We start from the raw sequence: 26,096 nt of genomic DNA, 5'->3' as shown, positions 1-26,096 counted from the left end.
AGTCCTACAGCATGGAAACAGGCCCTTCGGCCCACTGAGTCTGTGCCGACCATCAACCACTCACTTACACCAACTCTACACTAATCCCAGTTTTCATTCTCCCCACGTTCCCATCAACCCTCCCCAGATTCTACCCCTCACACACACACGAGGGGTAATTTACAGCCACCAATTAACCCATCAACCCGTACGTCTTTGGGATGTGGGGGGAAACTGCAGCACCCGGGGGAAACCAACGCAGTCACAGGGAGAACGTGCAAACTCCACACAGACTGCCCCGGAGGTCAGGACTGAACCTGGGTCTCTGGAGCTCCAAGGCAGTGCTGTCTGAGGTGTTAAACATTTTGTATTTGGAAGGCCCTACAGCATAGTTTCAAAGCAGGGAGGTTAGGGGAGGATTCACATGGGGCTGTCCTGTACAAGATGTTGGTGAGACCACACTTGGCGTATTATGTACAGGTCTGGTTGGCCAGCTATTGGAAGGATAGTCATTAAATTGGAAAGGATGAAGAAAAGATTCACCAGGATGTTACCAGGACTGGAGAGCTTGAGTTATAAGAGAGGCTGGACAGGCTGGGACTGTTTTCCCTGGAGTGAAGGAGGCTGAGGGGTGACCTTATGGAGGTTTATAACATCATGAGGGGCATCAATAAGGTCATGGTGTCTTTCCCAGGGTAGGGGAGGCTAAAACTAGAGGGATAAGGTTTAAGGTGAGAGGGGAAAGATTTAAAGGGACAACTTTTTCACACAGAGGGCGGTGCGTATATGGAACGAGCTGCCAGGAGTGGTAGAGATGGGTACAATTAGAACATTGGGACAGGTCCATGGATAGGAAAAGTTTAGATGGATATGGGCCAAACGCAGGTAAACAGGACTTAGCTCTTGGTCGGAATGGGTGAGTTGGGCCGAAGGGCCTGTTTCCGTGCTGTATCACTCAAGGAACGGGGTTGCACCTTGGAATGGAGCACCTAGTGATTGGCCTCTCTGGTTTTGTGGTAATCCCTGTGTCCTATGCCTTTTTCTCCTCAGCTAGCCCCAGAGAATACCCTGATGTCCTTCCGGAGGGCGGTCGATCAGCGAGCAGACGGCTTCTTTGTCAATGTCACCATCAGGTGTGTGCCGCAGAATCAGATTCAGGTTTATCGTCACTGACACATGACGCAAAATTTGTTGTTTTGCGGCAGCAGTACAGTGCAAGACATAAAAATTACTGTAAGTTACAAACCTAAATAAATAGTGCAAAAGAGGAATAAGATAAGATATCTTTATTCATCAAAACACACAGTGAAATGCACCTTTTGCGTAGAGTGTTCTGGGGGCAGCCCACAAGTGTCGCCACACTTCCGGCGCCAACATAGCAGGCCCACAACTTCCTAACCCATCTTTGGAAAGTGGGAGGAAACCGGAGCACCCGGAGCAAACCCACGCAGACACGGGGAGAACGTACAAACTCCTTACAGACAGCGGCCAGAATTGAACCTGGGTCACTGGCGCTGTAATAGTGTTACGTTAACTGCTACACTTCCGTGCCTGCCCGTAACGAGGTAGTGTTCATGGGTTCATGGATTGTTCAGAAATCTGATGGCAGAGAGGAAGAAGCTGTTCCTGAGACATTGAGTGTGCAACGCCCAAGGTCGGGATTGCTGAGCAGTGGATGGGATCTTGCTGTGCACTGCTCACCCACCGCAACAGCCTCGCTAAAGCAGGCGCCCCGGTGCGTCCAGGAAATGCCCGCCCTTCTTGTCTTTGGCAGATGCCTTGGTGTACTGGCTGATTTCCCCCCTCCGTCCCCTCTCTTCCAGTTACGACGGAGTCCCCTTCCTGGTGCATGACCCCACTCTCCGACGGACGACCAACGTGCAAGAGCTCTTCCCCGGCCGAGGTTCTGATAACGCCGCCATGTTCAACTGGACGGATCTGAGGGAGCTCAATGCGGGCCGCTGGTTCTTCCAGGTGGGTCGGAGCCCGACCGTCCACAGCGCTCAGCTGCAGCCTCACCTCCAACCACGTGGGATGGGGAAAATCCTCAGGGATCCGGGAATGCAAGGGCGGCGGGAGTCTGGTGTCTCGTCCACTTTACCACCCGTTCCTGAACCAAAGGTCTCTCCGTCTCCTCCCTTCAGTGCACTCCACGGCCGGCCAGCTCTGAGCTGGAGAGGTTCGACCGTTTACGATTGTGCCGTGATTTCTCCTCAGTTCAGAGGGCTATCCAAGTTTACAATGGGATCGAGACCAACTCGGGAAGTGGGCCAGAGAACAGCAAAAGGAATTTAATTTGGAGAAGTGTGAGGTGTTGCACTCATAGAACAGTACAGCACGGGAACAGGCCCTTCGGCCCACCATGTCTGTGCTGAACACAATACCGAATTAGATGATGTCTTCACCCTGCACGTGATCCACATCCCTCCACTCCCTGCATATTCATGTGTCTATCTAAAAGCCTCTCATCGTATCTACTTCCCCCACCACCCCTGGCAGCCCCTTTCCAGGCACCCACCACTCTCTGTGTAAAAAAAACTCACCCAGCACATCTTTAAACTTTCCCCCTCTCACCTAAAACTTTTGCCCTCACGTATTTGATATTTCTACTAAAATTATGAGAGGCAAAGATCAGGTAGACAGTCAGAAAAGACTCTGTCTATGCTATCTATGCCTCTCAAAACTTTATAAACTTCTGAAAGATTTCCCCTCAGCCTCTGACGCGCCAGAGAATACAATCCAAATTTGTCCAACCCCTTACCCTACGAGTGCACTCCCACGTCTGTCCTACCTTTGGTCAATTCCTTGTTTCAATCCCAATCTCCCTCCCGACCGGTTCTTACCTCCCCACAGGGTCCAAACCTATCAGTCTGCTCTCCTGTGGAGAGATGGTGTGACTGTCTCCCAGGGGAAACAAGGCAGAACAAGATTCCTTTAGATGCCTTCCATTGTAACTTCTGTGGCAAGGTTGTACTGCTGCCTCCCAGCTCCAGAGACGTGGGTTCGATCCTGACCTCAGGTGTTGTAGGGAGGCTGCACATGGAGGGTTTCCTCCATGTGCTCTGGGTACCTCTCAAATATGTGCTCGTTGGCGGGGTAATTAGCCGCTGTCAATTGCCCTCAGTGTAGATGGGCGGCAGGAATCGATAGGCAGCTGAGAGGGTTTACAGGGAAACAAAGGAGGAATGGAATTGATGGGATTACTCTGAGAACCAGCAGAGACTCGATGGCTGAGTGGTGCTTTCTATACTGTAGGGAAGTATATGGTCGCCCCATTACAGGGAGGATGTGGAGGCTTTGGAGAGGGTGCAGAAGAGGTTCACCAGGATGCTGCCTAGATTAGAGGGCATGAGCTATAAGGAGAGGTTGGACAAACTTGGGTTGTTTTCTCTGGAGTGTCGGAGGCTGAGGGGAGACCTAATAGAAGTTTATAAAATTATGAGAGGCAGAGATAGGGTAGACCGTCAGAATCTCTTCCCTAGGGCGGAAATGTCAAATGCTAGAGGGCATAGGTTTAAGGTGAGAGGGGGAAAAATTGAAAGGAGATGTGCGGGGCAAGTTTGTTTTACGCAGTGAGTGGTGGGTGCCTGGAATGGGCTGCCAGAGGTGGGGGAGGAGGCAGATATGATAGTGGCGTTTAAGAGGCAATTAGACAGACACATGAACAGGCAGGGAATGGAGGGATACGGACCGTGTGCAGGTAGATGGGATTAGATTAAATTGGCATCAAGTTTGGCACAGACTTTTTGGGCCGAAGGGCCTGTTTCTGTGCTGTATTGTTCTATGTTCTCAATGGATTTCTGGAATCTGGGGATAGAGCAGGATAAGTGGTCCAAGGTAGATTTAGATTCAGATTAGTTTATTGTCACATACACCAGGGTGCAATGGAATTCCTTGCTCACGTGAAGCTCACAGAGTAAACAGTGATAATAAATACAATAAATACTGCGATGAGGGCAAAATAGCAGAATGGTGCAAAGATTGTGGAGCAAACTGAGGCAGTGCAAAAAGCAATGCTAAAGCGTCGATAATGGAATGGGTAGAGTTGGGAAAGGGGTGATTGGTTCAGGAGTCTGATAGTGGTGGGGAAGAAGCTGTTCTTGACTCTGGTCAGCTAGGATCTCAATTCCCTGAAAGTGGCGTCACAGGTAGACAGGGTTGTAAAGAAGGCTTTTGACATCCTGGCATTCATAAATCAAAGTATTGAGTACAGGAGTTGGGATGTTATGGTGAAGTTGTATAAGACATTAGTGAGGCCAAATTTGGAGTATTGTGTGGAGTTCTGGTCACCTAACTATAGGAAGGATATCAGTAAGATTGAAAGAGTGCAGAGGAGATTTACTAGAATGTTGCTGGGTCTTCAGGAGTTGAGTTACAGGGGAAGATTGAACAGGTTAGGACTTTATTCCTTGGAGGGCAGAAGAATGAGGGGAGATTTGATAGAGGTTTACAAAATTATGAAGGGTATAGAGTAAATGCGAGTAGGCTCTTTCCACCTAGATTAGGAGAGATAAGTACGAGAGGACATGGCTTTGGGGTGAAAGGAGAAAGGTTTGGGGGAACATTAGGGGGAAGTTCTTCACTCAGAGAGTGGTGGGAGTGTGGAACGAGCTGCCATCTGATGTGGTAAATGTGGGCTCACTCAAATGTTAAAAATATATTGGATGGATACATGGACGGGAGAGGTCTGGAGGGTTATGGACTGGGTGCAGGTCAATGGGGCTAGTGGAATAAAGTTTCAGCACAGACTAGAAGGGCTGAATGGACTGTTTTCTGTGCTGTAGTGTTCTCTGGTTCTATAGAGTGGTGGAGCCAGCGATGAGCCAATTTCTATAAGAAGGTCTCTTCCACATCCTCCTTTGGACATTTGGATAAGTACATGGATAGGAAAGGGATACGGGCCAAATGTGGGCAAATGGGACTAGCTTGGTGGACACCATGGTTGGCTTGGATGAGTTGGGCTGCTTCCATACTGTATTACTCCATGACTTTCTGGGACACAGTATTCCATGGGTGCCTTGGGTGGACTTGGGGGTGCTCTGGGAGTGCCAGGCGTTGCATCACGCCCACTGTGCCTGTCTCACAGGAGGATCCTTTCTGGACGGCCAAGGAACTCTCTCAGAAGGATAACGCGGAGGCCTTGAACCAGTCGCTGTGCCGGCTGGTGGAGGTGTTGGAGCTGGCACTCCAGAGGAACAAGTCAGTGATGGTGGATCTCTGGAGGCCTCCAGCCGGGCACCCCTTCCACTCCTCCTGGATCAACGTCACCCTGGACACCATCCTAGAATCGGGAATCCCCCAGGAGCTGGTGAGCTGAATGTTGGGGTTTTATTAATGTGTGGTGTCTGCTGAGGGACGGGGAGAGGTCGGTGGGGTCCCCCAACAACCGGCTACTGCCAAACTCGCTCTCAGTACTGCCGTGAAGGAGAACACCACCGTACAATGTAGAACATAGAACATTGAACAGTACAACCACACGCAGAACACCACCGTTGTCACGAACCAGCAACAAAGGAAACACACTGAGCATGATTCAGTGTTAAAAACTATTTTATTAATCACTACTTATGATAATACGTAAAATAAAAGTAAAAATGTTAGTATGTTAGAATTCAAAAATGTTAAACTTTGAACGTTAACCCCAAAACTAAACTCTTCGTGTGTGTGTGTGTGACAAAGTCCCAAACTCCAAGTTCTGGAATGGTTCTTAAAGTTTAGTTCCGCAAGCCATAAGGTGAAACATGAGCAAGGGCTTCTTCAACAACTACCGTTGTCTGAAGATGAGACGTAGACGTAGAGAAACAGAGAGAGAGTAAATACGAAATCCAAATGTTCCACGATGGAACCCCAGCGACACTTCAGTGTTTACTCGGTAGTGACTTCCTCACCCCGAAAAGCATCCGAACCGTGGTCGTCCACACACAAATACCTGTTTCCTTCTACAGGTCAGCAACAAAGTGAACTCCACCGGATTACTTCCAACTTCCATACATGGATTTCAGTGGCAAACACAGTTATTGTTTCTCATCCATCGATAGAGAAAAACAAGCAGGCTGGTGTCTCTCTCCCTTCTCTCTCTCTCTCTCTCTCTCCTTCTAACAACGTCATTACGTCCTTTATCTTCTATTGACGTAAGCACGCCCCATACACACATACACACACACTCTCTATCTTAAAGGGACTTTCACTGAGTCCGTACAACCACACGCAGAACACCACCGTACAACGTAGAACATAGAACATTGAACAGTACAACCACACGCAGAACACCACCGTACAACGTAGAACGTAGAACATTGAACAGTACAACCACATGCAGAACACCACCGTACAACATAGAACGTAGAACATTGAACATTACAGCCACACACGAAACACCACCGTACAACATAGGACACAGAACATTGAACATTACAGCCACACACGGAACACCACTGTACAATGTAGAGCATAGCACATTGAACAGTGCAGTCACACACGGAACACCACCATACAACGTAGAACATAGAACATTGAACAGTACATATGAACTTTAAGCAGGAGGGAACTATTCAGCCCCTTGTGTCTGCTCATGGAATGTCCTTTACCACAGCCCAACTTCCCCACACTAATCCCATATCCCTCGATTCCCTTAATATCTAAAAGTAGAACAATAACCAAGTGTGGTAAACTATCCCAAGGTGTTTTACAGGAAGGTTAGGCTACAAACTTTAAATCTAGCCACTAAGGAGCTGTAGGATAGGTGATCACAAGCTTGGCCACAGAGGGAGGTTTTAGGCATTGTCTAAAGTTTGGGAGGTTTGTGGAGGGAATTCTGGAGCTCAGGACCCAGGCAGAGAAGGCATGGGTGTTAGTGGGGGAGCAGTTAAATTCAGGGATGATCAGGAGGCCAAATTAGAGGAGGGTGCAGATGTGGTAATTGGTATTATTACCAAGATACAGTGAAAAGCTTTTGTTTGTGTGCCATCCAGATCATTCCATACATTGAGGTAGTATGAAAGGAAAACAGGATGCAGAATAGAGTGTTACAGTTACAGAGAAAGTGCAGTGCAGGCAGACAGATTAAGTGCAAGGGCCACGACGATGTAGATCCGGAGATCAAGCGTTCACCTTTATTGTACAAGAGGTCCGTTCAAGAGTCTTATAACAGTGGGATATTGGGTAGGTTTTGGGATGGAGGAGATGTGTTGGGTGGTTACCAGAGGATAAACTGGGAGTTGTCTCTGCTGATGGGGGCCTTGTTGTTCTGCCGTATTTCAGGTGATGTGGCTCCCTGAGGAGGACAGGTGGCTGGTTCAACAACTGGCCCCGGGGTTTCAACACGTCTCTTCTGTGAAGCAAAATGCTACCACACTGCACAGCCAAGGCATCTCCGGACTGAACCTGCGGTACAACAGGGTCGACGCGGACGAGCTGCGGTAATGCTGTCCATTTGAGCCTTTTGAACCATTACACTGATTTCAGATTTCCAGCATCTGCAGTATTTTGCTCTTCCATTGAGGGAGCTATGATACATCAACCACAATCTCACAGGACCTCCAGAAGATTACAAAGGGCGATTGCTCAGATCTTCTTGGTCCTTTTTCAAACCCGTTATTGACCTCACAGTGATGTGACTGTCATCTGGAGGAATTGGGTTCCCAGGTTATCCTGGGAACTGGTGATTAACCAAACATTGCCACAAGTAAAACTTGAGAGAAATATTAGAAATATTTATACATTTTTTTTGGGAAATATTTTCAGAAGACTTTTGCTGGCACATTCATAGATATATTGGATATGGCGGAAAGAAGGCTGTTTGATTGGTTGACACTGGGAGGTCATGTGATTATACCTCCAATAAGAGTTGGTGACGCTATCTGGCACCTCAGACTCTCCTTGAGGTTACTACGGCTCTGGAATAGTTATTGTCCAATATATAGATTAAAAACAATACAATTTGTGAGAGCTAACATGGCATTATGAAAGGGAAACTATTTTTGACAAATAAATTTGAGTTCTTTGCATGTAGATAAAGAGGAGCTGGTAGATATAGTGTATTTAGGATCCCAGAAGGCATTTGATAAAGTGCCACGTAAAAGGTTACGGCACAAGGTAAGAACCTGGGGACAGTATGTTTACCTGGATAGAGGAATGGTTAACGAGCATAGACAGGATAAATGGGTCATTTTCAGGTTGGCAAGCTATAACTAGTGGGATATCACAGGGACCAGTGCCAGGACCACTTTCAGTCTGTCTTACTGACTTAGATGAAGAAACCCAATGTATTGAAGCCAGATTTGCTGATAATACAGTGGGAAAGCAAGCTGTGACTAGGACACACAGGTGTAACATGGGTCGATAGGGTGGTGAAAAAGGCATGTGGCATGATTGCCTTCATAGGTCAGGGCATAGAATACAAGAGTTGGGACATTGTGTTACAGTTCTACAAAACAATGGTTAGATGGTACTTGGAGTACTGTGTGCAGTACTGGTCACCACACTCTTGGAAGGATGTGATTGCACTGGAGAGGGTGCAGAGAGGATTCACCAGGATGTTGCCTGGATTGGAGGGCTTTAGTTATGGGGAGAGATTGGGTAGGCTGGGCTTATTTTCTCTGAAGCACCGAGTGGTGACCTGATAGAGGTATATCAGGACAGATAGGAGACATAGTTAAGATCTTCTTTTTCCAGGGTAGGGGTGTCAAAAACAAGAAGGCATAGTTTTAAGGTGAGAGGAAGGAGTTTTAAAGGGGATCTGAGGGGTAAATTTTTCACACAGAGAGGGGTTGATATCTGGAACTTGACTCAGAGGAGGTGGGGGAATCAGACACAGTCACAATGTTTAAGAGATATTTAGACAGGGACTCAAATAGGCGAGGTATAGAAGGATATGGTCCTAATGCAGTCAGATGGGATTAGTGTCACTGGGCAAAAAGATTAGCAGGAAGGGCCTGTTCCTGTGCTCTACGATTCTGTGACACAAAGATCCTGGTCGTATTACCACAGGAAAGGCAGATGCTGGAAATCTGGAGCAACACACGAAGCCTGCTGAGTTCCTCCAGCATTTTATGTACTGCTGCTAGGGTTACCTGAGTGTGAAAAACTGTGCAGTTATGCACTTGATAAGAACAAAGCACTGGAACACTGGTTAAATGGAGAGGGGCTGCACAATGCTGCTGTACCGAAGGATCAGTGTGCATAGAACAGAGGGAGCTAGCATGCAGGTACAGCAAGTAGTTTAGAAGATTAAGATATCTTTATTAGTCATATGTACATCGAAACACACAGTGAAATACATCTCCTTGCGGAGAATGTGCTGGGGGCAGCCCGCAATTGTCGCCACGCTTCCGACACCAGCATAGCATGCCCACAGCTCCTAACCCGTACGTCTTTGGAATGTGGGAGGAAACCGGAGCACCCGGAGGAAACCCACGCAGACACGGGGAGAACGTACAAACTCCTTACAGACAGCGGCTGGAATTGAACCCGGGTCGTTGGCGCTGTAATAGCATTATGCTAACTGCTACACTACTGTACTGTAATAGAGTGTGGCTTTTTCCAAAGGGGTCAGGGTACCAAAGTAAATTGGTAGATAGGTTTACTATTGTCACATGTACTGAGCTACAGTGAAAAACTTTGTTTTGCATGCCATCCATACAGATAATTTCATTACAACAGTACATTCAGGTAGTACAAGGGAAAACAATAACAGAATGCAGAATAAAGTGTTACAGAGAAAGAGCAGTGCAGGCAGTCTTGCTACGAATACACAGGATGTGCATAGAAATTTTTTCTGGCGGAGGGTGGTGAATCTCTGGAATTCTCTACCCTGACAGGTGGTGGAAACTGGATCGTTAAAAGTATTTAAATTGGTAATTGGTTTATTATTGTTGCGTGTAACGAGATGCAGTAAAAAGCTTTTGTCTGTGTACCATCCAGACAGATCATTCCATACGTAAGTACACTGAGGTTGTCAAAAAGAAAACAGAATGCAGAATATAGTGTTACAGTTACAGAGAAAGTACAATGCAGGCAGACAATTAAGTGCAAGGGCCACGATGAGGTAGATTGTGAGATCAAGAGTTCATCTTTTAGTGTATGAGAAGTCCATTCAAGAGTCTTATAACAGCGGGATAGAAGCTGTCCTTGAGCCTGGTGGTACGTGTTCTCAAGCTTTTGTATCTTCTACCTGATGAAAGGGGAGAAGAGATAATGACATAAGTGGGGTCTTCGATTAGGCTGGCTGCTTTACCGAGGCAGCAAAAAGTGTAGACAGTGTCCACGGAGGGGAGGCTGGTTTGCGTGATGAACTAGTCTGTCTTCACAACTCTCTGCAATATCTTGTGGTCTTGGGCGTAGAGGTGGATAAATATTAACTAGATCAAGGTATGGAGAAATGGTACAGAAGAGGAGTTGAGGCCAGCATGGATGAGCCATGATCATGTGGAATGGTGGGGCAGGCTTGAGGGGCCAAGTGGCCTACTCCTGTTCCTATTTTCTTGTGTTCTTGTGGAAGTCACGGCAGTCTACCGGTTAGCATCGCGCTATTACAGCGCCAGCGACATGGGTTCAATTCCGGCCGCTGTCTGTAAGGAGCTTGTACGTTTTCCCCGTGTCTGCGTGGGTTTCCTCCAGGTGCTCTGGTTTCCTCCCACATTCCAAAGATGTACGGATTAGGAAGTTGTGGGCACGCTATGTTGGCTCCAGAAGCGTGGCGACACTTGTGGGCTGCCCCCAGCACATTCTACGCAAAAGATGCATTTCACTGTGTGTTTCGATGTACATGTGACTACGTGTGACGAGTACTGTGTTCGGTTCTGGTTGCCTCATTATAGGAAGGATGTGGAAGCTTTAGAGAGGGTGCAGAGGAGATTTACCAGGATGCTGCCTGGATTGGAGAGCATGTCTTATGAGGACAGGCTGAGTGAGCTGGGGCTTTTCTCTTTGGAGAGAGGGAGGATTAGAGGTGACTTGATAGAGGTGTACAAGATGATAAGAGGCATAGGTCAAGTGGACAGTCAGAGACTTTTTCCCAGGGCGACAATGGCTAACACGAGGTGATTGGAGGAAGGGTATAAGGGGGATGTCAGAGGTAAGTTTTTTTAACACAGAGAGTGGTGGGTGCGTGGAACGCACTTCTGGCAGGTGTTGTGGGGGCAGATACATTAGGGATATTTAAGAGACTCTTAGATAGACACATGAATGATAGAAAAATGGGGGGCTATGTGGGAGGGAAGGGTTAGATAGATCTTAGAACAGGATAAAATGTCGGCACAACATTGTGGGCCGAAGGGCCTGTACTGTGCTGTAGTGTTCTAAGTTCTATGTAATAAAGGTATGTTGGTGACACCACACCTGGAGTACTGTGTACAATTTTAGTCACCTTATTTAAGGAGTGGTTTACTTGCTTCAGAGCAGTTCAGTGGGTTGATTCCTGTAATGAAGAAAGTCAGTTTAATGTCAGATGCACAAGTCCATGTACGCACAGGTGCAATGAAAAACTTACTTGCAGCAGCATCACAGGCACAGAGCATCAGATAAGCAGCACTCACAAGAAAGTCAGAAACTAAACATAAATTGTACACAATTTTTACGAGAAAGAACACAATTAGAACCAAAAAGAAGTCCATTGTAGAGCAAGGTGAACAGTTTGGACTGATACCCATTAGAGCTGAGGAGAATGAGAGATGATCTTATTGAGACATAAGATTCTGAAGGTGGTTGCTGAGACCTTGTTTTCTTGTGGTGGAGGATATCTAGAACTAGAGGGCAGGGGGTTGGGAAGTAGAGTAAGTGGCTGCCCATTTAAAATGAAGATGCGGAGGAATTTCTACTGAGGGGCGTGAATCTTTGAATTTCTCTACTCCAGAGGCGGTGAAGACAGAGCCATTGAAAATATTCAGGGCCAAGACAGATGGAACTTTGGTCCACAGGGAGTGGAAGGCGAACGGGCAGGAAAGAACACAAGAAAATAGAAGCAGGACTCATAGAGTCACAAGGCAATACAGCACAGATACAGGCCCTTTGGCCCAACCAGTCCATGCCGACCGTGGCGCCCACCCAGCTAGTCCCAATTTCCTAGAGAAAGAAAGGACTGCAGATGCTGGAATATCTAGACGAAAAACACAATGATGCTGGAGGAACTCAACAGACCAGGCAGCATCTGTGGAGAAAAGCAGGTGGTCAACGTTTCGGGTCAGGATCCTTCTTCAGTCCCAATTTCCTGCATTTGGCCCATATCCCCCAAGCCCTGCCCCTCCATGTACCTATCCAAGTGCTTTTTAAATGATGCCATTGTACCTGCCTCAACCACTTCCTCTGGCAGCTCGTTCCATATACTCACCACCCTCTGCGTGAAAAAGTTGCCCCCTAGGTCGCTTTTAAATCTTTCCCCTCTCACCCAAAACCTATGCCCCCTAGTTTGGGACTCCCCTACCCTGGGGAAAAGACTGTTACCATCCAGCTTATCTATGCCTGTCGTAATTTTAAACACTTCTATAAGGTCGTCCCACATTCTCCTACGTTCCAAGGAATAAAGACCCAGCCTGGCCAACCTCTCCCTATAACTCAGGCCCTCTAGTCCTGGCAACATCCTCATAAATCTTCTCTGCACTCTTTCCAGTTTAACCACGTCTTTCCTATAGCAAGGTGACCGAAACTGTGCACAGTGCTCCTACACAGGAGAAGGCCATCAGGCCCTTCAAGCCTGCCCCACAGTTCAGTACGATCTATGCTGGCCTCAGCCCCTCTTCTGTGCTGTTTCTCCATCCCCCTCTATTCCTTGGGATCTATCAAATGTTTATCCATCTCCACCTTAAATACTTCTAATGATCCAGCTTCCACCACCCTCAGAGAATTCCAGAGATCCACCACTCTTTGCCAGAAGAAATTTCTATGCACATCCTGTGTAATTGTAGAAAGACTTCCCTACTTTGGTACCATGACCCTTTTGCAAAAAGCTAGACTCCATTAACCTTCTAAGTGACTTGCTGTATTTGCATGCTAGCTCTCTTTGTTCCATTATAAGGAAACCCTGACACCTTATTGATTGATGGAATTGCCTAATGGTTGACTTCTCCATCCATTCTGAGGTCCTTGACTACCATCACCTTCTGACACCAAGTTCCTCCACAAGACCCACTCTTCTCTCTTTTGATTGCAGGGAGTATGCTTCAAAGAATATAAGCACTAACCTGTACCTTGTGAATGAGCCGTGGCTGTTTTCTGTATTGTGGTGCGCTGGAGTGCAGTCTGTTACATCCGATGCTTGTCAGATCTTGAGCAAAGTGCGGACTCCCACCTGGATATTGGTGAGTAATGGTAAGGAGGAGGCTGTTCAGCCCCTTGAATCAGTTCTACCCCCTTATGGCTCTATGTCCCTTGCCCAGCACTGAACTTAAGATTTCCAGTTGATGTTTTGGGTCGAGACCCTTCATGTAGACTGAAAGATAAAGAGGGGAGATAGGCCGTATAAAGAGATGGAGGGAAGGGGTGGAGAAAGGGCTGGCAGGTGATAGGTGGATCCAGGTGAGGAGGGGTGGTATACAGATAGAGGAGAGGGGAGTGGAGGTGGTGACAGAGGCTGGGAGGTGACAGAAGGAGGCAACAAAGGGCTGCAGATGATGAGATCTGATAGAAGGGGAGTGTCTCGGGACTGCATTGGGTTAATACAGCACAGAAACAGGCCATTTGGCCCAACTCACCCATGCCGACCAAGATGTCCACCTAGCTGGTTCCGTTTGGCTCACATCCCTCTAAACCTTTCCTATCCATGAGCTTATCCAAATGTCTTTTAAATGTTGTTAAGGTTGGTCAGGAATTTTGTGCTATTATTTCTGGGTGGTGTCTCAGCCCAGTCTAAGGTGAGGCGATCACTGTGGCTGCCATTTCCGATTCTCGTCTGGGGTTTACGTCAGCTCCGCTGCCCTGTCTGTCATCTCTGCCATCGGTCCATTAGAAACACCCTGTCCTCCCCAGGCCTTCTGCGTGCCATACGGACCCTGTTCCTCCAATGGATTTCACCATCTGCTAGAACTAACTGAACTCTTGCGAATGAATAGAAAGGGAGGAGGATTTTTGTTGGATGACTCAATGACCGTTCTCGTTTGTGCATCTTGAAGATGAACTTTCAATTCCAACTGACTCTGGGCAACCCCTGGAGGGTTGGTTGCCCTTTCAGAGTGCCTGATTTCATGGAATCATACAGAGAGACTGCACAGAAAGAGGCCCTTCAGCCCACTGTATCTGTACTGACCATCAACCACCCATTTACACTGATCCTACATTAATCCCTTCTTTTTATATATTGCTTTCCCTTTGTACCACCTCAATGTACTTACGTGATGATCTGTCTCGATGGCACACAAACAAAGTTTTTTCACTTTATCTCCATACATGTAACAATAATAAACCAATTACCAGTTACCAACAAGCAGAATCCTTACTTTCTTGTGAACTCCCACCCAGGTTCTACCATTCACTGACACACTAGGGGCAACTTACAGTGGAAAATTAACCTACCAACCCGCACTTCTTTGGGATGTAATCTGAGGGCTGAAATGAGGTGTATAAAATCATGAAAGGCATAGATAGGATGAATGTACAGTCTTCTTCCCAGGGTTGGGGAATCAGAACTAGAGGGCACGGGTTTAGGGTGAGAGGGGAGAGATTTAATAGGAAGCTGAGGGGCAACAGAGGGTGGTCAGTATGTGGAACGAGCTGCCAGGGGAAGTGGTTGAGGCAGGTACAATAACAACATTTAAAAGGTACTTGGACAGGTACGTGGATAGGAAAGGTTTACAGGGATGTGGGCCAAACACAGGCAAATGGAATGAGCTTAGATGGGAATCTTGGCCGGCATGGACCAGTTGGGCTGAAGGGCCTGTTTCCGTGCTGTATTACTCTGACTATGACTCTATGCGGGAGGAAACCGGAGCTCCCAGAAGTTTACAGGGAGAGCATGCAACCTCCACACAGACAGGACCAGAGGTCAGGATCGAACCTGGGTCACTGGCACACTGTGAAGCAGCAGCCCTACCAGGTGCACCACCGCAAGTTAGTCCAGAGCCTCATCTTTGTTCAACGAACAATCTGCTGGAGGAACTCGGTGGGTCGAGCAGCATCTGTGGGAGGAAAGGAATCGCTCCCAGTCCCAGTCCTGATACAGGGCTTCAACCTGAAACGTCAATTCCTCTCCCTCCACAGATGCTGCTCGACTCACTGAGTTCCTCCAGTGGATTGTTTGTGGCTCCAGATTCCAGTATCTGCAGTCTTTTGTGCCTCTGCCTTGTCTTTGTTGTTGTTTTCTCCTTGTGAAGATGTCACTGGGGATTTCCCACAGACCCATAAAGATAGGCAAATAAGAGCATTCTACAAAGCGACAGCAAACAGTGCAGCTTCTGGTGGGAGATCCATCTAATTAACAACCCTTGAACTCTGGAGGTTATTTGTAATAAGTCCTTGCAGCTTCACGGACGTGTATTTGCGTTCCGCGCCCCACTGAACAGGTCATCACCTGTGCTTTCTGCCTTGTTGTTCTGGTGTGTGTGATGATCTCCCTCCCTCCCCAACACCCCCAATCCTGCCACACATCTTTGTCTCCTGATCAGCCTGTAATGAGGTTTGTTGGCAGTTGCCTGACGATGAGGAAATGGGCTGTTGCTTGATTCACTTAGCCAGCTGAACCCTTCGATTGTTGCTGTGATCACTGCAATAACTCGCCTCACTTTTGTGTGTGCACATCTGTGAATGTGCCATTTTAAATGGCTTCTATGCTGCATTTCATCTGCACTCCCCTTCCTTGGGAACTATACAGAGGGAGCTTCACTCTGTGTCTGACCCATTTTTTTGTTTGAGAAGTGGTTTACTAATATATTTACGATGCTTACTTCATTCTCAATTCAATATTTACAAAATCTACATCAAATTAAATCACAATCATCAGTCCTGACGCAGGGTTTTGACCCTCAATGGTGACAATTCCTTTCCTCCCACAGGAAGGGTGTTACTTAAATGGTGGTAGATTGGGAAATGTTGATGTAGAAAGGGCCCTGTCCTTGTACACCAGTCACTGAAAGCAAACACACAGGTATACTAAGCAGCTAAGAGGGCAAACAGTCCTCCATCCAATACCATATCCCCTCCTCTCTCCACATATCCCTCAATGCCTTTTGTGTCAAGAAATCATGGAACATAGAACCTTACAGCACAGTACAGGCCCTTCGGCCCACAATCTTGTACCGACCTTTTAACCTACCTTAAGATCAATGTAACCTTTCCCTCCCACATAGCCCTCCATTCCTCTATCATTCATGTGGCTATCTAAGAGTCTCTTAAATGTCCCTAATGTATCTACCCCACAACCTCTGCCGGCATTGCGTTCCACGCACCCACCACTTTCTGTGTAAAAAAACTTACCTCTGACATCCCCCTTATACCTTCCTCCAATCACCTTAAAACTATGTCCCCTCATATTAGCCACTGTTGCCCTGGGAAAAAGTCTCCGACTGTCCACTTGATCTGTGCCTTTTATCATCTTGTACACCTCTATCAAGTCACCTCTCACCCTCCTTCTCTCCAAAGAGAAAAGCCCCAGCTCACTCAACCTATGAGGGGGTGCTAAAAGCAAGAGGACATAGGTTTAAGATCAGAGGTGGGAGATTTAAAAGGGACATCAGGGGCAGCTTCTTCATGCAAAGGGTGGTGCGTATTTGGAATGAGCTGCCAGAAATAGTGGTTGGGGCGGGCACATTAGCAAAGTTTAAAAGCCATCTGGATAAGTCCATGGATAGGAGAGGTTTAGGGGGCTAAGGGCAAAATGCAGGCAGATGGGATTAGCTTGCTGGGCAACACAGTCGGCATGGATGAGTTGGGCCTGTTTCTGTGCTATGACTCTGTGACTCTATGATTCAACAACTTGGACTCTGCAGCCCTCTGTGGTAGAGATTTCCCCAGCTTTGACTGAAGAAATTTCTCCTCATCTCCGTCCTAAATGTCTTATCCTGTACCTTGAGACTGTGACCCCCCTCATTCTAGACTTCCCGGCCAGGAGAAATATCCTCTCTGCATCCAGTCTGTCTAACTCTGGCAGGTCCTGATGCAGGGTTTTGACCTGAAATGTCGACACTTCCTTCTCTGCCCCCCCCCCCCCCCCCCCCCCCCCCCCCCCCCACCCACAGATACTGTTCGACCCACTGAGTTCCTCCAGCAGATTGTTTGTTGCTCCAGATTCCAGCATCTGCAGTCTCCTGTGTCTCTGAATCACAACCATCCTTGTTCAGGACACACTCCAGCCCCTACAGTTCCCACTGGCCCCAGAAGCACTCCAGGGAGCCAGTGGACACTTTGGCATGGACGTATCCTCGGAAGAGGGGCAGGCAGTCGGCTCCGGGGGGATCCTCGACACACCGCTGCCTGGACCTGTGAATGGCCACCTCAGCCAGGACATCACTGCTCTGCCCAGGATCGTAAGAAACTGCAGAGAGTTGTGGACACAGCCCAGCACATCACGGAAACCAGCCTCCCCTCCATGGACTCTGTCTTTACCTCTCGCTGCTTTGGTGTAGCAGCCAGCATAACCAAAGACCCCACCCACCCGGGTCATTCTCTCTTCTCTCCTCTCCCATCAGGCAGAAGATAGAGCCTGAGGGCACGTACCACCAGGCTCAAGGACAGCTTCTACCCCACTGTGATAAGACTATTGAATGGTTCCCTAATACGATAAGATGGACTCTGACCTCATGGTCTACCTTGTTGTGACCTTGCACCTTATTGCACTGCACTTTCTCTGTAGCTGTGACACTTTACTCTGTACTGTTATTGTTTTTACCTGTAGTACCTCAATGCACTCTGTACTAACTCAATGTAACTGCACTGTGTAATGAATTGACCTGTACGATCGGTATGCAAGACAAGTTTTTCACTGTACCTCGGTACATGTGACAGTAATAAACCTGTACCAATACCAACCCACTGCACCCCTCCGCACTGGGAGAGTGGGGCTGAAGTGCAACCGGAACTTGAAGAGCAGCCCCTTCATATACTCAGCCAGGAACTGCAACTTCTCTTACTCAATATGTACGTGGAGAACATGGACTCCTGCCCTGGGAGTGTGTTATGAGACTCTGTAGAGAGAGCTTCACTCTGGCTCTAACCCATGTTGTCACTGCCCTAGGAGTGTGAAACGAGACACTGTAGAGGGATCCTTGCTCTGTATCTGACCTGTAGTGCCCATGTCCTGGGCTTATGTGATGGGACTCTGTGTCTAATCCCTGCCCTGGGAGGGAACAGTACAGAGGGAGTTTTACTCTGTGTCTAATTTCAGGTAACCTGCTTGCCCTCTGTCCCTTTCTCTCTCCTCCTGGTCTACCCAGGTCTTCCTGCACCCACCCCAGCCCCCAGCACCCTGATTCTTACCCCTCCTCCACCCATCTGCCCATCACTCACACACCCCTCCCACTGGGTCCCCTCCCCCCCCACTGTTCCCATCTGCCTGCCCCACCTTCCTTATTGGTTCCACGCTCCACCTTCCTCTCCTATCAGATCCCACCATCTGCAGCCCTGTGTCACCTCCACCCCTCACCTCCCAGCCTCTGTCGCTACTCCCACTCTCCCCTCCTCCATCTGCCCGTCACCCCTCCTCACCTGGATCCACCCATCACCCGTCAGCTCTTGCTCCTCCTCACTTCTGTATACCGGCTATCTCTCTGCTCTCTCAGTGCAGATGAAGGGTCTCAGCCTAAAACGTCATCTGTCCATTTCCCCCCACAGATGCTGCCCAACCCATTGAGTTCCTCTAGCAGTTTGTTTCTTACTCTGCATCTAACCTGTTTCTTTAATCTTAAAATTTATTTTATCCATAAAAATTCTAAAATATGTAAGCACAGAATGTTCAAGTCGACATTTCCATAACAAATCATGTTATTCCTATTACTTATCAGTTATCCATTTACAGAGTTATAGTAAATACTTCATGGGCTTTCAACACAAATTTCACTTTGGGTCTAACCCATGTTGTCCCTGCCCTGGGAGAGTGTGACAGGATAGTGTTGAGGGAGCTTCACTCTGTGTCTGACTCTGGGAGTGTGTGATGGGACAGTGTAGAGAGAGCATCACTCTGTGCCTGACCCTGGAAGTGTGTGATGGGACAGTGTAGGGGAACTTCACTCTGAGTCTAACCCATGCCCTGGGAGTATGTGATGGAATGGTGTAGAAGGAGCTTCAACCTGTGCCTGACCCTGGGAGTGTGTGATGGGACGGTGTGGAGGGAGCTTCACTCTGTGTCTGACCCCGGGAGTGTGTGATGGGACAGTGTAGAGGGAGCTTCAATCTGTGTCTGACCCCGGGAGTGTGTGATCGGATGGTGTGGAGGGAGCTTCACTCTGTGTCTAACCTGTGCCCTGGGAGTGGTTGCAGGTGAACTGACTGTGAGGAATTAAGAACAGACCATTCCTATGAGCACTATGTAACCCCAGAGATAACCCCCTTATAGGAAGGATGTGGAAGCTTTAGAGAGGGTGCAGAGGAGATTTACCAGGATGCTGCCTGGATTGGAGAGCATGTCTTATGAGGATAGGTTGAGTGAGCTGGGGCTTTTCTCTTTGGAGAGAAGGAGGATGAGAGGTGACTTGATAGAAGTATACAAGATGATAAGAGGCATAGATCGAGTGGACAGTCAGAGACTTTTTCCCAGGGCGAAAATGGCTAACACGAGGGGACGTAATTTTGAGGTGATTGGAGGAAGGTATAAGGGGGACGTCAGGGGTAAGTTTTTTACACAGAGAGTGGTGGGTGTGTGGAACGCACTGCCGGCAGAGGTTGTGGGGGCAGATACATTAGGGACATTTAAGAGATTCTTAGGTAGCCACATGAATGATAGAGAAATGGGGAGCTATGTGGGAGGGAAGGGTTAGATAGATCTTAGAGCAGGATAAAATGTCGACACAACATCGTGGGCTGAAGGGCCTGTATTGTACTGTAATGTTCTATGTTCTATTTTCTAGCTATAACATAATTCATTTCCTTCACTACAGCATCCTGACGAATACCTGATGCTTTGGATAACTTCAGACATTATATCGGTCACCATCGTGGTGGGAATGTTCATCCTGCAGAAGTGAGTGAGCTTTCCCTCTTTGCTAGTCTCTGCTCGTTGTGTTGGCATGCTGCTTGCTGCTCTGGCCATCTCATTCTCAGCTCTGAGGGGTGTGTTGAGCTGTGGGAAGGGTCTCTCGTTGGTTTGACTTGGTCCATTAGTCGAGCCTTGAAGAGTAGGTACATGGAGATGTCGGATGTGCTCTACCGATTGGGTCGTTGAACTTTTGGGAATTTTCAGGATGAAGTTGCGTCATTCCCCAGGCCTTGCCACCTTGATACAAGTGGTCAACCCACTCGGGGGAGGTTTAGGCGTGACTAGCTGAGGGGGGCTACAGAATGAGAGGGGGTACTGACACAGTGAGGGAAAGATAGTGTGATGGAGGGAAGAAGAGAAAGACAGAGTTTGCACGTTCTCCCTGTGACCACATGGGTTTCCCCCGGGTGCTCCAGTTTCCTCCCACGTCCCAAAGGCGTGCTGGTCGGTGGGTTAATTGGCTGCTGTAAATTGCCCCGGTGTGTGGGTGAGGGGTAGAGACTGGGGGAGAGTTGATGGGAATGTGGGGAGAATAAAAGGAAACCTCCCAAAGGTGGGATAAGTATTAATGGACTTGGTGGGCCGAAGGGCCTGTTTCTGTGCTGTATGACTCTAAGAGAATACGGCTTGTAAGGAAAGAGAGGAGGGAGGTAGGGAGCAGGAGAGAGGAGAAGGAAAGGGAGTTAGGTTGAGGGAGGAGGGAGGGGGCACAGGAACAGAAGGGAAGAGGAAGGGGTGCGGTGTGACGAACTTAATGTGTGTTGACCGCTAAAAACAGTTGAAGCTTGGCCTTGTTAAACCGTATGGAAGAGGTAAATTGTTACTTAGCAGGACTGCTTGAAGCTGCCCTGGGGAGTTTGTTACTTATAGGGAGTCCATTTTCTGGGGGAGACTCTGGTGCAATTAAAGTGCGGAGGTTGGAAGGCAGGTGACTGGAATGAAACTGTCTCATTGGCCTTCCTCCCTTAGACCTGAGCTCTCCAGACCCTCCATGCCTCCGTCTGGTGGCGTGTGGCTCCCAGCCCTCTTGTTGTGTTGTACTGTCCTAGATCTAGTCTTGAGCCATGCCATCTTCAGGAGGGTTGGCGGGGGGTAGGGTGTGAGTGTACTGGGACCTTTCTCCCTCTCCAGAAAGGGAAGGGACAACCAAGGTATCTCAAGGCCAGGGCAACGTCGAGCATCTCCCTGGGGACATTGGTAATGGGGAGAACTGAACTCTCCTTGATCATTAACCTCCAAGGGCTGAGTTTCTGATCCATTGTACTGTAGAGAATTCATTCCCTGCTCATTCCCATCGTGTACAACCCTTGTGAACCCAACACCTCTTGGCTTCTGTTGTCTCAGTAATGGTTTGTGTGTGTCTCTCTTTCTTTGGCTGCGTTGGTTGGTGTGTCTGTTGTCTTGCTGATGGGCGTGTGTGTGTGAAAGTCAGTCTTCCTCTTGAGATTCATGGGTTGATGCTGCTTTTCTCCATTCTGTGTGTTGGTGGGTACCTTTATCTGCTGAACTCCTGGATATCAGTAATCTGAAAGCAAAATACTGCAGATGCTGTAGAAAAGACTCAGCAGGTCAGGAAGCATCTGTGGGGAGAGAAACAGAGCCAAGCAGAGTTAGATTCAGGTCGGTGAACTTTCATCCGTTCCAATGTAAGATGTTCAATCTGAAATGTCGGCTCTGGTTCTCTCTCCACAGACGCTGGCTGACCTGCTGAATACATCCAGGATTTTCTGTATTATTATTGGTGTTCCCTGCTGGGTAATTGAATAATCGTCAAAGTTTTTATGCTGGGGAATGTTGTTATCCCAGCCAGCATTTCTATTGTTGATAAAGTTACAACCTCTACGACTCTTGAGATCTGAAGGTTGCATAGGGAAATGGTCATGGGGCTGGGCTTATGTTGGAGTCTGGGCCTACAACTGGGCTTGACCTTGGACCTACAACTGGGCTTGACCTTTGGCCTCCAACTAGGCTTAACTGCCTTCCAATTGAGCTTGACCTTTGGCCTATAACTGGGCTTGACCTTGGCCTCTAACTAGGCATGACCCTTGGTCCAGAGATGTAATCTCTGAGGCCTGAGATTAGGGCTAAAACTATAACTAGGCCAGAATTTAGGCCTGGATCTCAAACTGGGCTTGAGCCTATAGCTGAGCTTGAAACCAGGCCTTGGCCTCAAATGGGCATGGTCCCATGACAAGGCCAGTGTCTGGGGCTGTCTGACCTGCACTTCTGCAAGCCACTTAGTCCCAACGTGTGCCGTTTAGTGACATCCCTGAGCCCCTCAAGAAGGTTGTGGTGACCACCACCCCCCCCCCCCCCACCCCCCACTGCAGTCTGTGCGGTGAACGTGAGGAGGAGAAGAAGGGACAAAGAACCCATCTCGGTCTGGTGATGGGGTAGCAGGTCATAGAGGCTGGCCCTCCAGCACAAGGTGGAGAGGGGACTAGGAGATGCCTTGAGCCCCTGTCATGTGTAGCCCCAGGGTTTAACCATTGAATATTACTTTGCATCAAGTGATAAAAGAATGGCTCTGAGTATCGTTCAACAAATTTCCACTTTACAGACAGATAACATAAGATAATTCCTTGGTTTAAGAAGAACAAAAATAAGAGAAGTATTTTCTCAATAGTAGGTTGAATGATGAGCTTGGAAATGTTGAACGTTACTCAATTCGCTCTTTGCATTCATCTTTTCAGTATTCCCTTCCTTCCCTTTCACTGACGTTATCTTCCTGTTCTTTTCCCCTCTCCTTTTCTCTCCTTTTCTCTCCCTCTCTCTCTCTGCTGCATTCTGGCATCTCACAGTTATCACTTGATCAGGTATGGCGGAGACTTCTGAATGACCTTTGCCCTCTTCCAGAGTGGGGAAGCCTAATTTCCTCACTGCCTCCGACTCCTCTCTCTCCCCTCCTCCTCTCCCTCTTGATCCTCCTGTTCCTCCACTTTCCTGCCAGCCCCACCATCCTACCTCTCACCTCCCACCTCCACACTCCATCTCTTCCTCTGTGTCTTCCTCTGCCCTCTCATCCTGTCACCCTCCCTCTCCATCTTCCTCCTTGCTGTGGCTCTAAGGCTGAGAGAGACAGCGGCATCTCCTGAATGTAGCCCTCCTTCATTCCTCCCTGCCTTCCTCTTCCCCCAACCCTCTCTTGTCCCAGCTTCCATGCAAGTTCAAGTTCATTGTCAAAGGCTTAACTACCCAGGGTATAAATGCCATGAAGATGAGCTTCTTCTAGCAGCAGCACATTACATTACAGGCATCACCAGCATAATTTAACATAAACTTGAATCAACATAAATTGGTATTGGAATTGGTATTGGTTTATTACTGTCACTTGTACCGAGGTACAGTGAAAAACTTGTCTTGCATACAGTTCGTCCAGGTCAATTCATTACACAGTGCGTTGAGGTAGTACAGGGTTAAAACAATAACAGAATACAGAGTAACGTGTCACAGCTACAGCGAAGTGCATCGCAGGTAGACAATAAGGTGCAAGGTCACAACAAGATAGATTGTGAGGTCAAGAGTCCATCTCATCATATAAGGGAACCATTCAATCGTCTTATCACTGTGGGATAGAAGCTGTCCTTGAGCCCGGTGGTATGTGCCCTCAGGCTCCTGTATCTTCTGCCTGATGGGAGAGGGGAGAAGAGAGAATGACCTGGGTGGGTGGGGTCTTTGATTATGCTGGCTGCTTCACCAAGGCAGCGAGAGGTATAGACAGAGTCCATGGAGGGGAGGCTGGTTTCCGTGATGCACTGGGCTGTGTCCACAACTCTCTGCAGTTTCTTGCGGTCCTGGGCAGAGCAGTTGCCATACCAAGCCGTGGTGCATCCAGATAGGATGCTTTCTATGGTGTATTGATAAAAGTTGGTGAGTATCAAAGGGGACATGCCGAATTTCTTTAGCCTCCTGAAGAAGTAGAGGTGCTGGTGAGCTTTCTTGGCCGTGGCGTATACGTGGTTGAACCAGGACAGGTTATTGGTGATGATTACTCCTTGGAACTTGAAGCTCTCAACCTTCTCAACCTCAGCACTGTTGATGTAAACAATGACCAGCTCTTTTGTTCTGTTGACATTGAGGGAAAGGTTGTTGTCCCGACACCATGTCACTAAGCTCTCTATCTCCTTTCTGTACTCCAACTCATCGTTATTTGAGATATGGCCCACTACGGTGGTATCATCTGCAAGCTGTAGATGGAGTTAGAGCAGAACCTGGCCTCGCAGTCACGAGTGTACAGGGAGCAGAGTAAAGGGCTGAGGATGTAGCCTTGTGGGGCACCAGTGTTGAGAATAATTGTGCTGGAGGTGTTGCTGGCTATCCTCACTGATTGAGGTCTGTTGGTCAGAAAGTCAAGGATCCAGTTGCAGAGGGAGGTGTTGAGTCCCAGGTCTCGGAGTTTGGTGATGAGTTTGCTTGGAATTATAGTATTAACATTAACTAGCATAAGTTATACATAAATAAGCATAACACTAGTGCAATTTGAGAGAGAAAAAGAAATATAGTCTGATCGCCCCATTACAGGAAGGATGTGGAGGCTTTGGAGAGGGTGCAGAAGAGGTTCACCAGGATGCTGTCTGGATTAGAGGGCATGAGCTATAAGGAGAGGTTGGACAAACTTGGGTTGTTTTCTCTGGAATGGCGGAGGCTGAGGGGAGACCTGACAGGGGTTTATAAAACTATGAGATGCATAGACAGGGTAGACAGCCAGTATCTTTTTCCCAGGATTGAAGTGTCTAACACAACAGGGCATGCGTTTAAGGTGAGAGGGGAAAAGTTCAAAGGAGATGTGAGGGGCAAGTTTTTTTACACAGAGAGTGGTGGGTGCCTGGAATGCGCTGCCAGGAGTGGTGGTGGAGGCAGATACGATCAAGGTATTTAAGAGGTTCTTAGATAAGCACATGGATGTGCAGAGAATGGAGGGATGTGGACCATGTGCAGACAGAGGGGATTAGGTATCAGTTTAATTAGTTAGGTACAACATCGTGGGACGAAGGGCCTGTTCCTGAGCTGTACTGTTCTATGTTCTATGTAGTGTTAAGGTTTTTCAGGTGGGTTCAAGAACCTGATGGCAGCGGGGAAGAGGCTGTTGTTGAACATTGAGATGTGGGTCTTCAGGCTCCTGTACCTCCTGCCTGATGGCAGGATCGAGAAGAGGGCATGGCCCAGATGGTGGGGGTCCCTGATGATGGATGTCACCTTCCTGACTCATCGCTTCTTGTGGATGTCCTGGATGGTGGGGGGAGCTGTACCCATGATGGAACTGTTACGGGTCCATACCCTCTCTCATCCTCCCATCACCTCTCCCCCAAGACCTCTTCAGCCACTCCCCTCCCCTCCCCATTATCTCATTGGTCTGATCTGTTGCTTCAATAAACAGTTCACACACATGTTTGCACATGCACTCTCACTACACGCCACACACCCCACACACACACACACACACACACACACACACACACACACACACACACACACACACACACACACACACACACCGCAGGACACATTCACACTCAGACTGTTTCGAGACCCCTCACCAATGCTAACCGTTGTATAAAAGATGGTGCTCACAAGCAGGAGGCTCTATTGAGTCATTGGTTGTTCTACTGTAAATATTCCAAAACAGTAAATACATTGAACATAAGCGGGATAGTTTATTTGTTTTACAGCCAATGTTAAAATTATCTTAAAGCAAAAAAAACTGCACTTGCTGAAAATCTGAAATAAAAACAGAAGGTGCTGGAAACACTCAGATAGGTTATGGACCTGAAACATTGAGTCTGTTTCTCTCTCTGCAGGTGCTGCCTGACCTGCAGAGTATCTTCAGCAGTTTCTGTTTTTATTGTAAATGTTCTTTTAGCTCTTTCAGCACTTGAATTGTTTTACTGCTGGCAGAATGCATCTGAGGGTTGCATCTCCGCTTGTGCAGAGCTTCAAGGTCCTGCAGCCAAGAGGCAGAATTGTATCTATGCTCAAGATGAACTATGAGAAGTGAACTTGTACTTGA

The 26,096-nt window shown here is 48.0% G+C and overlaps 1 protein-coding gene across 4 annotated transcripts in view; it reads left to right on the top strand.

Moving 5' to 3' along the window:
- The window catches only part of LOC127575708 (glycerophosphodiester phosphodiesterase domain-containing protein 5-like), a 217,065-nt gene that overhangs the window by 174,367 nt on the left and 16,602 nt on the right, over positions 1-26,096 (top strand). For 3 of the 4 annotated variants that reach the window (XM_052025691.1, XM_052025690.1, XM_052025692.1), the window contains 6 exons: positions 1,030-1,112; positions 1,803-1,953; positions 5,066-5,287; positions 7,240-7,397; positions 13,124-13,271; positions 19,992-20,074. In XM_052025691.1, coding sequence (XP_051881651.1) covers positions 1,030-1,112; positions 1,803-1,953; positions 5,066-5,287; positions 7,240-7,397; positions 13,124-13,271; positions 19,992-20,074 — 845 coding nt within the window. Of the gene's footprint in view, positions 1-1,029; positions 1,113-1,802; positions 1,954-5,065; positions 5,288-7,239; positions 7,398-13,123; positions 13,282-19,991; positions 20,075-26,096 lie in introns of those variants that run through there. The other variant, XM_052025693.1, reaches the window with a different exon arrangement.

This window comes from Pristis pectinata, chromosome 11 (genome assembly GCF_009764475.1).
Source record: "Pristis pectinata isolate sPriPec2 chromosome 11, sPriPec2.1.pri, whole genome shotgun sequence".
NCBI lineage: Eukaryota > Metazoa > Chordata > Chondrichthyes > Rhinopristiformes > Pristidae > Pristis > Pristis pectinata.
Note: the sequence above shows the minus strand (reverse complement) of the source record. Positions and strands in the feature narration are given on the sequence as shown.